General features: G+C 33.5%; 1 protein-coding gene across 3 annotated transcripts in view; it reads left to right on the top strand.

Annotated features, from left to right (window-relative positions):
• LOC127734194 (b(0,+)-type amino acid transporter 1-like) overlaps positions 1 to 18042 on the top strand; it is a 96689-nt gene that overhangs the window by 5278 nt on the left and 73369 nt on the right. For all 3 annotated transcript variants that reach the window (XM_052243940.1, XM_052243939.1, XM_052243938.1), the window contains exons 5-11: positions 7216 to 7341; positions 8652 to 8751; positions 10126 to 10170; positions 13351 to 13474; positions 14551 to 14654; positions 14855 to 14951; positions 16180 to 16329. In XM_052243940.1, the coding sequence (XP_052099900.1) occupies positions 7216 to 7341; positions 8652 to 8751; positions 10126 to 10170; positions 13351 to 13474; positions 14551 to 14654; positions 14855 to 14951; positions 16180 to 16329 (746 nt within the window). The remainder of the gene's footprint in view (positions 1 to 7215; positions 7342 to 8651; positions 8752 to 10125; positions 10171 to 13350; positions 13475 to 14550; positions 14655 to 14854; positions 14952 to 16179; positions 16330 to 18042) is intronic.

The raw sequence follows: 18042 nt of genomic DNA, 5'->3' as shown, positions 1-18042 counted from the left end.
GACAAACAAGCAATTTTTATCCAAATGTTTGGTTGAAATGTTTCACTCAACAAGGGAAGTGAGGGGTCCAAATCAACCAACGGCTACGAATGAGTCTGAAAATCAAATGACAACGAAGTTGTGAATGACGGTCGACAAATGGAGACACAAAGGCCACACCCAGCAGGCAGGTTGCAGTTGGGCCTTGAAAAAAGTATTCAGTATATCAGTTCGGCGAAACAGACATTCCGGTCAGATATGGGATTTACATGCAAACCCCCCCAAAATAAATTACGCCCGTTTTTCATTCACCATGTTCATTTAATGCTGAATAATTCTGTTGGATTTTTTTTTCTTATAGCAAAAAAGGGGACACGATAATTGTTTTCATTACAGATACGGTCAGAATTTTTGTTTAAGGCAAAAATCAGGGTCAGAATTTTTTCTCTAAAATATCTCAGGCTGCCCTATCAAATCAAATGGTCCGTACCTTAGACTTTAAATATATCTAGAGCTTACTGACTGGGGATCATTATTCAGCAATGTTATTAATTGGCTGGGGCGTGTGGGGTCAAACATATTTTCGTAGGTAAATAATATTGCCGTGGAACTTTTTTTTTTTCATGAGAGTGTAATAGAGTATTACTTTCTGTTGAGTGGAAATATGAAATAGAAGTCAATACGTTCTTGCTCAATCCTTTGTCGCTTTGAAGGCGTCATGCTTGTCATCCTCCGCCTAAGCAATGTGTTACTGTAATTTGAATTTCAAAATAACTGAGTGACGTTTCAAACGTACTGATCAACTCCACCGTAGCGAAAGGGTTCCGGTAAAGTGAGAAACGGAACAGAAACGAAACAGAGCGAAACGAAACGTAGACTGGTTCCCGATCGCAATATTCAGTATGTTACACATATACCAATATAACCTCGTGACAGCGTATTGCTATTAGCTAATACCTTGAACGTAGTACCGGGAACCAGGATAAACGAAACGAAACATGGCGAAACGAAACGAAACACGACGAAACGAAACGAAACATGTAAATTGAGAAACGAAACACTACGAAACGAAACAAAATCTGTATTTTGAGGAACGACATATAAAAAATCTTCCTGACGAGATATGTGCATAGCCGAAGACACCGAATATTCCATTCAACTTTGAACAAATTACTCGTCACTTACATTGGTATCTTCGTGCAATAGTTGCAATTAGTCAACTTGTTTTGTTAAATGTGAGGCTTAGGTGCGTCAGCTATGCTACAGAGCCTGTTCAAATATCAAGGCTTCTTGTCACGTGCAACAATGAGGGAACATTGTAATTAGAATAGCTGTTACTGGGGATCGTCTGAATATCAGCCTCAAACAAAATTGGTCATTCTTACCTTTGTGACTAGGATTTTTATGTATCGCCTACGGTAGTGGGGCATAATCTCTTCTGGTCTGTGCTGCCGTCCGTCAGTCCGTCCGTCCAATACTAGGTTTATTCTGTTTGTTAAGATAGATTAAATTACAATGGAGTTGTGTTCATGTCAACTTGAAACTATAAACATGTTCATTATGACATGTTCTTTTTGAAATGTATGCCAAATTAGGAATTTGAACCATAATTTGCGATTCAATGAACATGAAAATTTGATATTTTAAGCGAGTCATACTGTCCTATGGATACTTAACACATGACATGAGTAAAATCTCTTTGTTCTTACTGTGCTATAATCTGGATAATGCACAGCAAAGGTTTGCATTTACTACCTCAGATATACTGCACAGTTCAAAAGTACTCTTACCTTTAGGGGCGGACCCTCGATTTTAAAGGAGTGTAATTCCATATAAAATTTAAAAAATATCACCGAGTGTACATGTAGCGAATATAAAAAAGAAGATGTGATATGATTGCCAATTTGCAACTCTCCACAAGTGACCAAATGACATAGTAATTAACAACTATAGGTCACCGTACGGCCTTCAACAATAAGCAAAGCCCATATCGCATAGTCAGCTATAAAAGGCCCCGAAATGACGTACAAATGTAAAACAATTCAAACGAGAAAACTAACGGCCTGATCTATATACAAAAAATGAACGAAAAACAGATATGTAACACTTCAACAATTGACAACCACTGAATTACAGGCTTCTGACTTGGGACAGGCACATTCATACAGAATGTGGCGGGGTTAAACATGTTAGCGGGATCCCAACCTCCTCCTAACCTGGGACAGTGGTGTAACAGTACAACATAAGAACGAACTATAAAAATCAGTTGAAAAAGGCTTAACTCATCAGATGGATACAAATAGCATACATCTAACAAAAACACAGAGTGGACGTGGCCGGGTACTTGTATATCCCAACAACAAAAAGACACTAAGTACTGATTTGAGAGTACTCGAAGTTACTGACAGCTAGTTCAAAGCCACTAACAAGTGATAAAAAAATCATGCATCTAAGACTAAATTATCAATCTGTACACATCCAACATCCAATGGATTTAGTGTACAGACGTCATAAACAGTCAGAGGAAAAACACGACCTTGTGTAATGCCAAGATACAGGTATCGACAGACTGTAGATCCATGAATGTGTATATGAATTATATAACAATAATATTTAGTTTGCTTTTAATTTACTGACAACAAAATCAATAGTGATACCAATTAAACAATTTTCAGTGATCTAATTACAGTGTTAAATTGGTAACCTTTTAGAATAAGTTTATTTCACGGATCGACAAGTTTACCAGGATCGTTTCTAAATTTCCGGGCACGGTAAACAACATTTCCATAAAAATAAGGATGTGCTATCCCATTTGAACTTCAAAACCAAATCTTTATATCTATGGAAGAATTTAGTAAAGGTTTTAAGTAATTTGTGGTAACGAAATCCCTGGCTTAATAATTTACCAATAATACATAGATTACTTTCGTTAAAATCAAAAACGTCACAACAGACACGGGCATAGCGAACGAGTTGTGAAATTCAAACACCATAAGATGGTGCCAATGGAACATCACCACCCAAAAAGGGAAAAATAACAATCGGGAACGAAAAATCGTCCCTTTTGTCGTAAATTTCGGCAGTATATTTAGAAAATTCTTGATTTTTTAACGAAAAAATATCATCAAGATAAAGGTAAGTGTTGTTGAATTTATCAGTTAAATGCAATTTTGACGGGTCTTTACTTAGTGTGGTCAGAAACTATGATTCATAACAATACAAAAACAAGTCTGCTATTAAAGGGGCACAATTATTGCCCATTGGAATACCTACAACCTGTCGATAAACTTTGTTGCCAAAACGTACATAAATATTATCAAGTGGAAATTAACAGCTTCAATCATCTCATCCCACCTCCAATAAGTATATCAAGCATATTTACCTTTCACATTAGAGAAGAAGGCTTTAAATGAATTGCAGCAAATATATTTGCATTCAGATTTACCAAACGACCATTTAATTAAATAAGAAAACTTTTGTTTGATAAGATTGTGTGGAGGTGTAGTGTAAAGAGTAGAAAATTCGCATTCAGATCTACCAAACGACCATTTAATTAGAGTAGAAAAGTCAAAACTGTCAACAGAATCCAAAAGACCATCAAAAACTTCTAATTTATTTAAATTATCCAATTTTTTTTCACTCCAAAATAGACGATTTTATGCTAAAACACGATATGTTTTCCACTCAAAGGGTGGGACATAAAATATTTTATAATATTTTGTGTACAATGTATATCTGAAATCAGTGTTTCCCAATCAAACCAGATAATAATAATTTTTTTTGTAATTTCTGCCGAAAAACAAATGTATTTTAGAATATCCAAATAAATAAAATCTGATTTGGATTATAGTTTCGTGCTCAATGGAATTAATTACGACTACTTAGATATGTATGCCTTTTAAGTTTTGGGATCGAATTTAATGAGGAACATATTCAAGTTTGTATCAAATCAGGTTTTGGGGATAAGCTACAGATCAATCAGATTTTGTTTAGAAGGACATGTCTTTAAAATTGATACAGTAAAAAAATGGAGGGAGGGGAAGTTAAAGATTGAAAAGTGTAACATTATTTTCTGTTTACATATTAATATTTTCAATTTAGGTACATCTCCACATCGGAAGGTCGACTATTCATATGTATTATATATTGATAGAAACAAGTGTCTGTGTACATCTCTCTTTGGTTCATCTTCCTAGAATTATTGAGGGAAAGAAAGATAATTAATCTATACACAATAACCAGTTTAGTTATGATTTTTCATGCACCGATTCAAAAGTACACTCAACGGAACTAAAACTGTATGAAATGTAGGTTACACGTCAATAAGACAGCAACCAAACGACAAGAACAAACTGAGGACATCTAGAAGGCAACATATAGTATAATTTCAACAATAGATAGGTGTCTACACAATATGTCCATTTCTAATTCGTCACTATAACATATTCTAGTTTGTATTCGTTTCTTCTTTGTTTTTAAGTTTCAAAGATTTTTTATTATGGCAGTCCATGACCATGATGACATTCTTCTTCTTTCATTTTGTTGCAAATCAGGCAAGACATAATCTCGTTTAATACAAGTTCAATTCATATTAACCTTTTAAACTACTTACAACAGGTACCATCGACTTCAACTGTATGGAGATGCCGTATGTACTTCGTAGCTTATCTTTTGAAAATGTGGTAGATAATATACCTAGTAACACGCGTCTGTCAAGATAAATGGCGAATAACAAAACACAATATTCGGTACCGTAAGTTTAAAAAAGAAAGTAGAACATGACGAGTCGAACATACAATATTGTATGAATAAAAGGAGAAAAGTGACTGTGCTCCAGTACCATTTTAGATCACAAGGTCACGATTAAAAATTGCCTCGGGTCACCAGGTCACTTTTAAGCAAACTAATCAGTTCTAAACTGATTTGATTCTCGGTTTAAACAATTTAAAGGTCACATGTACTTTCAAAAGAGACGTCAGGTCGGACTTGACAATGTTGTAGCCACATATAGGGTGAATGCATCCAACTTGAACATTTGGATCCTACTACCTAAAGTTATGTATGGCAAAGTGTCCATACCATTTACATATTTTGGCTATGGTTATTTCATTTGGGATACGTACATGTAAGTGTTTCATTCATGAATCAAATACCTTTCTTGGCACAAACTCATAAACAATAAATGATAAAAACCTATTGCCGATTATTGCATACACAATGATATTAATAGACGTGATCGAATGAAAAGTTATACATACTAATATATCATAATATTATTAATGATAACAATGTGTGGGACTATAAAGCATAGAAAATACAAAGCACAATAGAACTGGTATGTAGTGCGTTCTTTCTAGTGCGGCAATCAGTGAAGTTAATCCCAGTGTGTAATGTGTGTTCGAATAAACCGTTAATCACACGTTCTCTTTGGATTAAACGAGAATATAAAAAAAAGCAGAGACAGATCCAGAGTTTAAGGAAAGGGGGAGGCATAATTGTCCAAAAAGATAAACATACCACCAATGTTTGTTTTTTGACGATTTTTAAGCAAACGATTAGACGATATCAATCAAAAGGGCCCTCTAAACCCACATTGATCTTCGGCTATGTCAGGAAGATTTTCTATAGGTCGTTCCTCAAAATACAGATTTTGTTTCGTTTCGTTGTGTTTCGTTTCTCAATTTACATGTTTCGTTTCGTTTCGTCGTGTTTCGTTTCGTTTCGTTTCGGCATGTTTCGTTTCGTTTCGCTCTGTTTCGTTTCTGTTCCGTTTCTCACTTTACCTGGACCCGTAGCGAAACACATGACTGACATAATCAATAATATATTACAGTAAATACGAACGAAAAATATCTTTATAAGTAAAGAATTGTCGCATAAAAATTAAATACACGACCGGGAAATGGCAAAGTTCACGAAGTCTAGTCTGATTCATCATTTTACAAAAAAAAAAATAAAAATGAAAAGTTCAAGCAAAGGGGCGCCCTCTACGCCCCCCCTCTGGATCCGCCACTGTAGACTAAGGGAAATTTAGAATTATACATAATTATTGTGAAGATATGTGTCTGCTGTTGAAGCCTGTGTGGACCTCTAGATGTCATTTTACGTTGTATGGTTTCCTGTCTTATTGAAACATAAGGATAATAGAGGTTGTTGTCATTAAAGCGAATTCATTAACATGAGTATATTTTTAACTCAAAAAGCTACTATATGAAGGTAACGAGGAAGAACGATTGATGTAACCACTTTACTACAATCGGCATCATGGTTTGGGTAATCGTTACAGTGTCGCAATATATCACTTGGCGAGCGCCATTTTTAGCTCTCAAAATGTTTACATATCCACTATTTCAATCCGTCATTGTTAACTTTTTAAACGTTTCCCTGCTTTAACTCCTATTGAGATTCATGCGATTCTATAATTTTTCAAATTATCCTTGCCCATTTTAAACCTGGACTGCCCAGACTTGTTTTGAACGTCGGTATACTACCGTTACAGCAAATGTGGCCCTATACATCAAAGTTGATTATATGACATGTGTCGGAATTTTTATGACAATTAAATATGGTATATATATAATACGTTTTGTTATTTTTTTTATCTATATATATATATAAATATATAAGTGCATATAAATAGCAACACATAACATACAAATCTATGTGAGTGTGGATTAATCAGTACAATTACATAAATGAAATTATAAATTGCCTAACAATGTCATTTTAACACAATACTTAGTATGTAAATATCAAAATATCAAAATTATTTACAATGCGATAAAAAATAAACGCAATGTTTCGCTAGACAAACTAGCTTTATCGAGCGTGCATCTATCCAGGTGAAATCGGATGCAATTAAGAAACTTTTGCAGCTCATTGTACAGTGAATTTTTGCTGCTTAAGAAATAATATATATATATATATATATATATATATATATATATATCTTTAAATTATTTTCCGGCATGTTGAGGAAAAGACAGGGAGTATAGTTTTTGTTTTCAACAGGAAGAACAAGATAGTTCAACTACAGGAACAAAACATCAAAACATTTTCCTAGATGTTACGCAAAAGCCATAGAATAGTTTTGAATCCCAAAGGGAGAACAAAACTGTAAAACTACATAAACAAAACATTAACACAAACAATTTTATTTTGTTATGAGGGGCCCACAAACGGACACAATGTCTCAGTGGTCAACACATTGCTATTTATAAAACTTTATTTTTAAAGTAACATCGGGAATAACCAACTGCATCAGCGTGAGATTGGTTGCTAGTGTACAGATTATATTTACAATACTTAAATTGATTGGTTTAGCAACTATAATTGGCGGCGGAATCCTAATGTTATCTAAAGGTAAATAGACACACTGCTTAAATACATCACTTGGGTATAAATAACGGAACTATATACAACTGTCATAAAAATGGGAGGTATAGCTAGAAACCCGGAGTAACAAACTATAAGCCTGGTATCTTTGGTGATTATTTAACCCACCATTTTCTTAGGAAAATGCCTGTACCATTATAGGAATATCACAGTTTTCGCGTCGTCTCCTTTGTTGAAATAGTCGAGCGTTTGGTTTTGTAAGATTTTATGGACTTCTACTTTTTGAATTTATTCTTGGAGTTTGTTATTTTTTTTTTATTACATTTTCTATTACTTCTTAAGTATGTCAAAGAGGCATTGTTTTCAATTTGAGCTTTTTCATGTTGTAAAATACTTGCTGCATGTTCATTCCTAATCATATGTTTTATTGTTAATTCCTTTACAAAACATTGTTATAACTAAAAGTTGATCATTATATTTATATCTGCAGGGGAAAAGGGAAATCAGGATCTTTAGACAATCCGTCATCAGTGAACATACTACAGTTTGTCTAAAAAGATTGTTTTTAAGAATAAAAAAAAATTAACAAGGAAGGAAATTGTAGTAAATTACTATCACGGTCTTAGATCCTTATTTACCAGTATAGTCGTCTAATTTGCAATTTTACGGATATCTCCTATTCTCAATTTTGACATTTTGACTGGATTTGAATGTTCATGGCGGATTACGCATGCATAGCAAGATTAGTTTACATTGTCCATTCATTCGGTCCTTTTGGAGCTCATGCAATTCCATCAATTTTTTTTATTGATACTTTGATTTGTATATTCTTTATCGGTTTATGTGATTTGAACATCGGTAAACTATTGTTGCCGAAGTATAGCACTAGTGGTGTCAAGGATGTGAAACAGATAAACGGCAAATATACCAATGAATAGCTAAAATATGAATAAATAATGTAAAAAGAGGTTCGACAATTAAAATACACAGTTAGAGTTTTAATATGGTTGCTAAATAAAGGAATCCACCAAATAACTGACCGGTTCTCTAAAGTTTGATCAAAATGTAAATAGAGCTTTTTTTCTAATGGTAATTGAATTTGAGTGAACATAAATTTGAATAAAATAATATATAAGTTTTTAAAAAAATATGCTGTGTTTAAAGATGCATGACTGAAATAAATACACTATTTTGTCATTTGTTTCAAAGATGCTTTTTCTTTTCTTTAGAAGTGTTTGTTCATCGTTTTTAAGTTCATCGTCTCACTTAATGCGAACAACAATTTCATATTCAATATTTGTTTTCATACAAAAAATATTTTTCATCAATTTTGATAGGAACAGTTGGAAGCTTACCAACGGGCTTTGAAGACAGTATAGATAGCCCAACAAGTATCGCAACTGCCATTTATAGTGGTCTCTGGGCATTTGGCGGTTGGTATGTAAATCATATGTCATTAGTACAATGTATACTTCTGCCCTCTGAAAGGAAGTTGAAATCTGTGTACGTTTACCATACTAGTATTTTAAAACTACATCAGATAACAAATGTAAAAAAAAAGTCTCACACAAATCACCTATGAGACAATAGTTTTTTATGGTTTGCTAATTTTAAGAAATATACGATTATCAACTTACTTTATTAGCATTCAATTAAATGATTCATCAAGCATATCAAATGCTATTATTATTACAATTACCTTTCAAATTTTTAAGTATTGTCACTTGACGCTTCACAGCCATCTTCATCATTAGCAGCAGCAGCAAGACCAGCATCATCATCAAATTGTCATGGGACCATTCGGGTCTTTACCCATGTTTATATTGTACAGGAATTCAATCAACTTATAGAATGATGAAAGTCGGGTTTTGCTGGAAAGATGTAATGTTTCTTCTAATTCATCAGCATATTTCAACCAAAATGAATGTGAATAAATTGACAATGTGTAGCTCACTTTGTTCACATGTTCAGAGAGTTTTAGCTGTTTTTTTCCAGATGGCAAAACTCAGTCAATGTTCAGCAATGTTATCAATAGTTTTCACCCAGAGCTTTCAAACTTTTCTAGCATGTTTGTATATACATTGAGGATGTGCACAAACTGTGAAGGCATTCGGACATCTTTTGAAAATTGTTCATATGGTGACTTAAATATCATTCTCGATGCAGGGTACAAATAATCGGTATATATTAATATAATAAGTTGCTATTGGCTTTAAACTAGCTGTCAGTAACTGCAAGTACTTTCATATCTGTACTTTGTGTCTTTTTTGTTGTGAGGGATGTATAAATTCCCTGCCACATTCGGTCTGTATTTTTGTTAGTTGTTTTTCTTCTTTGTATTGATCTGATGAGTTGAACCTTTTGAACTAATTTTTGAATGTTTGTCTTCTTATGTTATACTGTTACACCACTGTTCCAGGTTTGGGTAGGGTTTTTGTGCCAGCAAAGATGTTTAACACAGCCACATTCTATGTGTGCATATCCCAAGTCAGGAGCCTGTAATCAAGTTGTTGTCGTTTTTTGCTGTTTCTCATATTTGTTTTTCGTTTATTGTTTTGCATAGTTTTTTCATGTGTTCCCAGGTTATGGGAGGGTTTGCACCTTCAAACACCTTCGTGTGACATTTCGAATCAGTGTGGATTCGCATGGCGGGTGATGCTTGGTAGCAGGAGACATCTTTTTCCCTGTCGACGAACATGGTCTCGCTCCATTTTGGAGTTCATGTGATTCTATAGTCTTTGTTTGTCACTTTGGTTTGAGTTGTTCAAATCGATTTATGAGATAATGAGGTAATTTTTATTTATATTTTAGGACTCAACTGAATTTTGTAACAGAGGAGCTGAAGAATCCTAAACGGTATGTTGTATGAAACTTAGAATTCAACGGATTCGGACTATTCAAATATCAAATCCAAAATGACAACAAAACATCGCATGTAGAAAATAAAAACAGCTCAACACATAGTACAATCATACAACATCAAATATTCTAATCATATTACACAAGACAATTGATGACAAAAATGTAGTATTATAACTGAAGTTATTGAAGAACATACCTCCGATCATCATAAATACGCGTTCAACGTATCTGAAGCAAATCCATGCTTTAATATGGTATGAAATAGTATAGTTTCATTTTTAGCTGTCCATTAATCAGGTATTATAGAGTAAAGCGTTCTTTCTGCATTTTTATTTTGAGCTTTACTATGTACCTTATGGTTATTCCGCTAATCGAGATTAAAATATGGAGCGTTCGGTGTTAAAAATTTAGTAGAAGGCAGCCACAGGTTCATGTACCTTACCTTAGTATTAGACTACATCTGTTGTTGTCTAAAGTATATCTTTATGTGGCTGGTATCAGGTTCATGTACATTACCTTAGTATTAGACTACATCTGTTGTTGTCTAGAGTATATCTTTATGAGGCTGGTATCAGGTTCATGTACCTTACCTTAGTATTAGACTACATCTGTTGTTGTCTAGAGTATATCTTTATGTGGCTGGTATCAGGTTCATGTACCTTACCTTAGTATTAGACTACATCTGTTGTTGTCTAAAGTATATCTTTATGATACTGGTATCAGGTTCATGTACCTTACCTTAGTATTAGACTACATCTGTTGTTGTCTAAAGTATATCTTTATGATACTGGTATCAGGTTCATGTACCTTACCTTAGTATTAGACTACATCTGTTGTTGTCTAAAGTATATCTTTATGATACTGGTATCAGGTTCATGTACCTTACCTTAGTATTAGACTACATCTGTTGTTGTCTAAAGTATATCTTTATGATACTGGTATCAGGTTCATGTACCTTACCTTAGTATTAGACTACATCTGTTGTTGTCTAAAGTATATTTTTATGTGGCTGGTATCAGGTTCATGTAGCTTACCTTAGTATTAGACTACATCTGTTGTTGTCTAGAGTATATCTTTATGAGGCTGGTATCTATGATGAGTTTATTTTTCCTTTAAAAAATTTTGCTGTTATTAGCGGATCTTTAATAGTATCCGTTGAGTTTTTTCTTAAGACATTCTACCTCGCTGCGATTTAGAGCTTTAAATACTGTATGGACAATTGTCTTTTGTAAAAGATCGTACATTGACTACATAAAATCGTTTGCTTTTTTGTGTCGTTTTGGTTTCTTCTATTGACGTGTACTGCTCATCTTTTCTTCGTAATGAACTATCTCCGTACACTATCAAACGTAGATAAGTTTTCAAATATGACGCATTAATAAAATAAACTTCACTTTTAAAATCCTAGGAATCATTTTTGACCGTTAATTTTATTCTCCAAATGGGTCTATACGTTTACTGGTGGACTGTTAGTCCCACTTTGTATCGCTAGCCCAGTTGCTAGTACTTATGTACTGAAATGATAATACGAATATTTGTACTGAAATCTGCTGTTTTGAAATCATTCAAAATTTAGGAATGTATCTTCCTTAAGTATAGATCTGATTCCTTGTCTGGGTTTGTTAATCATTTTTTTTTGTTATTTCAGCCCTTCAACTTTTGTACTAGGTTCTAGATTTTCAAATAAAACGGCCTCGAGAATCTCTGAAGAGCCTTATGTTGTTGAAATGTGCATCTGGTAAAGTAAAGTTGCAGCCAAAACTGAGTAAACATACATCACATTGATGGCCTTCGGCTGTTTTCTGCTCTTCGGTCGGGTTGTTGTCTCTTTGACACATTCCCCATTTTCATTCTCAATTTTTACACATAATAGTTTAGAACATGAAACATGGACACATTGTGTAAAAATGTTTTGGAGAAATTGTACAACTTAAATAAATATTTGTTCAGGTAGTCCCCTCCAAACAGCATAAAATGAGGTCATGCTAATTAGACAAATATACACCTTTGACCAATAGAATTTAAAATTAAGATCTATAGGTCATCAGACGGCTGTCAGAAATGGACGTTGACAAAATAATATTAGTTAGACTATTAATAATCTGGAGTAAATGAGAGTAACACTTTATCAATGCCATGCTTCCGAAGTGGCTTTCTGTGTTTACTTTCATCAGAAACGCTCAAACCTAATCATTTGAAAACTAGGCATGTAAAAGTACGTAGTAACATTAGATACTATATGAGCAAAATGGACTTGTAGTTCAGTGGTTGTCGTTGGTTCATGTCTGTCATATTTGTTTTTGGTTAATTGATTTGTTATAAATTAGGCCGTTAATTGTTTCATATTTTTTATGTCGAGGCCTTTTACAGCCGACTATACGGTATGGGTTTTTCTCATTGTTGAAGGCCGTACGGTTGACTATAATTGCTTACATCCACTTTATTTGAACTTTGGTGGATAGTTGTCTCATTGGCAATCATACCTCATCTCCTTATTTTTATATTATAATAAAAAGAATATTGCCAAATTCATCAACGGTCAATTTTGCAGGAGAGGGAGTTTGAACCTAAGTTTCTTCATTTATTAACAGGGAATTTTGGTACTGTTTGTTATAAATCATGTCAGTACCGAAGATCTGACTACTGAACTGATGATACTCTGGGTGACTTACAGTCCACCAGCAGAGGTATCGACCTAATGCTATTAAATGAAAATAACTCTTTATATTTCAGTAATCCAGATGTAAATAATGGAATGAAAAGAGAGAAAGATAAATTTATTTATTTAGTGCACAAACATACTAATTATGGGCAGACATTTATCTATTAGTTGAAATAGGGCTTTGGACTAGCTTTAAGAACTCTTAGATCGCCATTTTGTGTCTTTTGTTTTTTCTAATGCACTTGTGTATTTACTTGTATCAAAACTGAAAAAAAGGAATAAGGACAGTTTACAAAAGTAGTTTTCTACTAATATGAATTTTCAGTTTGAAACATCTTCATAGAAAATGAGTATCATAAATACACTTTAAAAGTGGGTATTGGACTCCTATTTCTACTGAGTCAATATCCAAACTAATCTAATAAATATTAAATCACTGTTCGCATTATGGTATACCAATTTACTACCAGGTACAGGCACTTTAACGGAGAAACATTTTTTTTTCATTTCAGAAACTTGCCATTATGTATTATAACATCCTTATTTCTGGTACTTGTTGTATACCTCATGGTGAATGTGTCCTACTTCACGGTTTTAACCAAGGAGGAATTTGTATCGTCATGGGCTGTGGCAGCGGTATGAACTATCATAATTTACTTAGCATTGGTCCATAAGTATCACATAAAAGCTGATTTCTTTTCCATATGTACAAAGTATTTGATAATATCTGCTTCTATACTTCTGTACACATACCCATCGAATTTAATTGTGACCAAAAGTGAGATGAGACTCCGGTAGTGTACGCGTATCCAGACTGTTATTGTATGCGCTAACCGTTATATTATACTGATATAAAAATAAGGAGATGTGATAGCCATTGAGACAAATGTCTATAAAAGTCCTATGAACAAAGATGTGAACAATTACAGGCCACCTATTTGAAACAAAACCAACGGCCTGATTTATAATGATAACCATCAATAATAATAATTATGGCATCCTTTAATGAAACAATTAATATCAGCACATTAGTTTGCAAAAAGCGCCTGTGCGCTTCGTGTGAAATGTACTTTGGTGTGCTTAATTTGGGAAAAGAAAGAGAAGGATAAGATTCCAAAGGGGGGGGGGGGCAATTAAATCAAAGGACGAAGGGTAACCAGACAACACCACACGAAAAATACAAGCGGACAAACTAAGGATTGAACAACATATGTACCCAACATTAAACCGAGGTTATACTCCAGAATGGTAAGCAATTTCCGCTGCATTAGTGACACCCATTGTTGACATTGTTGCTCATGACAAGCAACATTTCGATAGTCAGTCACATTTGATGTGTTATAAAGGAGGAAAGGAGAGGGAACTGTGGAAAATCACAATTGGAACATGCCGTTACCACCTTAAACAATGATTTTCCATAACGGTCAACCAAATCATCATAGCGACTGTCATTAAGGCGACAGTAGTTTGCCGGTGATAAAAAAACTTTCGAGACAATGACTTCAAGTTCACTATCAAAGAACCCTGGTAAACAGCTACTATTTTAAGATAATCGTGCACTGGAATTGCCTAACAACTAGGATATATATACATATGGAGCTACTGTTGGACTTTATCTACAATAAAATTAGAAAATCTGCAATGATTTCTTTAATATATTTTTATAAGTTTCAGTATATAAATCATAGATCTCGAGTTACATTTATATATAGACTTGGGCGGAGTATGTTTTGCCTGGAGCAGTTGTTATCATTCCCATCACTGTAGCCTGCTCTGTATATGGTTCAATGAATGGAGCAGGGTTGGTTGTCGGAAGGTATGTTTACAAACTGAGTTCTGATTTCGAACGATACACATTTTTTTTAAATAGATTGAGACCATTTTCGAATTTTGTTTTATTTTTATCTTATTAAATCTTGTATATGTACAAAGTTACTGGCATTTCAAATCATATTCTTTCGTCGCAAAAAAGAAATACGCCAGTTTGGTGCAAATTTTTCTATTATTTTATTTCAGAATAGTTTTTGCAACAGCGCGTGAACAATTGTTTCCAGAATGTCTTAGTTACCTTAACATCAACACAAATATCCCGGTACCATCAACTATACTTATTGTAAGTTTTGAACAATTATGTCTTTGTTTTGTTCGTCTTAGATGCTACAAGAAGTATGTATCCCTTAGATGACAAATATTCGTTATATCAAGAACGGTCAGGAAATCAAGCATTACATAAGGTTTGAAGAACCATTTTACCAAGCAATAAATACGCTTTTAGAACGATAATCGCATAATATTCATGCACCGGTTGGTCGGAAAGGGTACTGGTATCTATACAATCTGGAAAAACAATTTTATATGGCTTTTTATTTTATTTGCATTCCTTAAAGACCTCAAACGATAAAAAGACATCTTTTGGAATTAAAAAAATAAGGGTTTACAGCACCCTGCATAACAAGTAAACAGTTATTTAATCGTTGATTACAAATGAGAGTAAATATGTTAACTGTTCGCGAGATACAGTTTAGCAAGCATGACTTGTTTGAGAGATGAATGTAAAATTGAACATGAACTTTTTTTCTCAAGGGAGTAATGCATTTTGCAAGTTTGGTAAGCACGAAAGAGGAAACTATTGTGTACATCGCACAACTAAATGGCAGACTTGTTTGAAATGGTGTATTGCATTTTCCCTTTCCTATCAAAATACAAGAAAATTATAATGTGTCTGTATTTTTCTTATGATCTTGGTCATGTTAATCAAATGACTTCCAATCACGTGATTTCGCGTCATCAAGTACCGTATTTCATCAGATTGATTTTGGACATTTTTCAAAATTGCCTTCTCGAGAAAAGTATTTCGCTTTCCCTTAGAGTGACAGGGCTTGTTGATCAACTATAGACTTTGGACCTGTTCAGATTATATTGACCGAAGACGAAGTCCGAGGGTCAATATAATCTAACAGGTCCATATATAATGTATTGACTGTAGTGAAAGTCCTTAATTTATATATTACATATGTAAGTAGTGTATTATGGAAATAGATTTCAATGTTCTTTCCGTGTATTTTACATTGTGTTTTGCAAGATTTTTAATATTGACTGTCAATATATATATATATATATATAAATAGAAACATAGCGTCAGGTACATGAAATACCCTTTGAATTACGTGATCATATTTACCAATGAAAAAAGAAGAATGCTACATCATATGTAATATAATTATTTATATATTAAGCCTTTGGTCAATCTTTTTTTTAAGTAGAAAAGGATACAATAATCAGTCAAGCTTATACTAAATACGAAAATAAAATCAAATTCATCATTGATATTTTTACTGCAGAGTATAATAGCCTTTGCGCTGATCATACCCTCAGATATCAAGTCTCTGCTGAACATGCTGGAGTTTCTAAGGTGGTTCTTTTATGGTCTTAGTATGATAGTTCACATTGTGCTCCGATACAGGATGAAAGATGTAGATAGACCATTGAAAGTAAGTCAGAAATACATTTCCCGCAATTACAAAATGTAAACAAAAAACTCTATATGTCAATGAAGGATATGAAGTCCTTTAATTATGGAAAGCCAACGGGGTCAAAATTCTTAATTCGTAAATTGTCAATTTGTAACTTTTATCTTTGTAATTTCAAAATTCTTAATATTTGTAAATTGTCAATCTGTAACTTGTAACTGTGTGATTTCAAAATTCTCTATTGGTAAATGTCAATTTGTATATTGATGTTTTGTAACTTGTAACATGTCAATTCGTTGAATGTCAATGTGTTAAATGTCATCGTTGTATTATGCTAACGATCATTATGACGACAGGTGGCGCTCGGTTTCTTCTTCTGTGTATAAGCCTCCTGTAAGTAGGAGCACCTCCATATGGTGTATATACCCAAGTAATTTAAATCAATTATGTACAGCAAATGCATCTAAAAGAAAACAAATAGAAAAATATTGTTTGTTTATGGCATGTATACAGGAACTCGGTTTTATTTTGTTTCTGAAGACGACGGGTGGCGTTTCGTTCGAGAACGGAAACTATATAAAAATACAATCCGAATAGTTCAGTCCCTCCACGTAATCGATCTCTCCTACTTGCGAGGTTAATGAAGTAGTCGTAGATCAACGACTGAATTATTTGGGTAAACAGTAGGGATGTCAACTCGGTGAAGATTTACTAATCGAGTACTCACTAGATTTACCGAGCGATACTCGAGTAATCGCTCGGAAAAACATCTACAAAATGCAACACAAAATTATACCCATTTTACGTATTGTGGGTCGTTGTCTTATGGACGTAAAACCCACAGCATTATTACAAAGGAATAGATAAAGCCCCATGAATTTTATATCACAATTAAAAGCTTATTTACTACATGCACTAGTTATGTAAACTGGCAATAATCTAATCAATCAATTAACATACATCTATAGAAAAATGTTAACTCAAACAACATTATTTGTAAAATTGTTAAAAAACACATTTAATGATCAACTAAGGGGTGATGATTAGAACTTATTGATGCCTTTAATCATTCTCTGAGGGTCGACACACGGTGCAACGAATTTGTTCTTATTTAGAAATATTATCCTTTCAACTTTTTCTGGGACGAGTCTATTTCTCGACTTGGAAAGGTGCTCTTGTTCATATCCTGCATCTGTTCGAGGGAAGTTTAAATGACAATTAAACACATACATTCGAAGCGTATTTTAATTTTGATTACTTTTGATTAATATTTAATTTCCACGGAGGCGCTGTTAATAAAAATATTTTTTCTTTAAGAAAGCAACAACATTCTAACAGAAACCAATTAGTCGAGTATCATTTTGGTATTCGATACTCGGTACTACCGAGCGATACTCGAGTAATTGACATGACCAGTGAAATATATGCGGTTTTCTTGTATTCTGGTGGGCAATATCTCAAATTCCTTATCAAGAATCCTAGTGTTGAGTTTGCCTTCTTGGCTACGTTGGAAATAGTGGGTAGTCCATTTTAGGTCCTCGTTAAGTTTTCTGGTTCCTTTAGATTTTATTACAAAATATTGCATATTCAATACAGTTTTCATATAAAGTATACATTAACTAAGTGACTCATTTAAAATAAAACTTCATTCAATTTGTTTTGCAAAGTACAAACATGATATAAAACATTTTTATCTTCATTACTCAAGAGCCAAATAAATAAAGATTTTTCATC

Source organism: Mytilus californianus, unplaced genomic scaffold (genome assembly GCF_021869535.1).
Source record: "Mytilus californianus isolate M0D057914Y unplaced genomic scaffold, xbMytCali1.0.p SCAF_3, whole genome shotgun sequence".
Lineage (NCBI taxonomy): Eukaryota > Metazoa > Mollusca > Bivalvia > Mytilida > Mytilidae > Mytilus > Mytilus californianus.
Note: the sequence above shows the minus strand (reverse complement) of the source record. Positions and strands in the feature narration are given on the sequence as shown.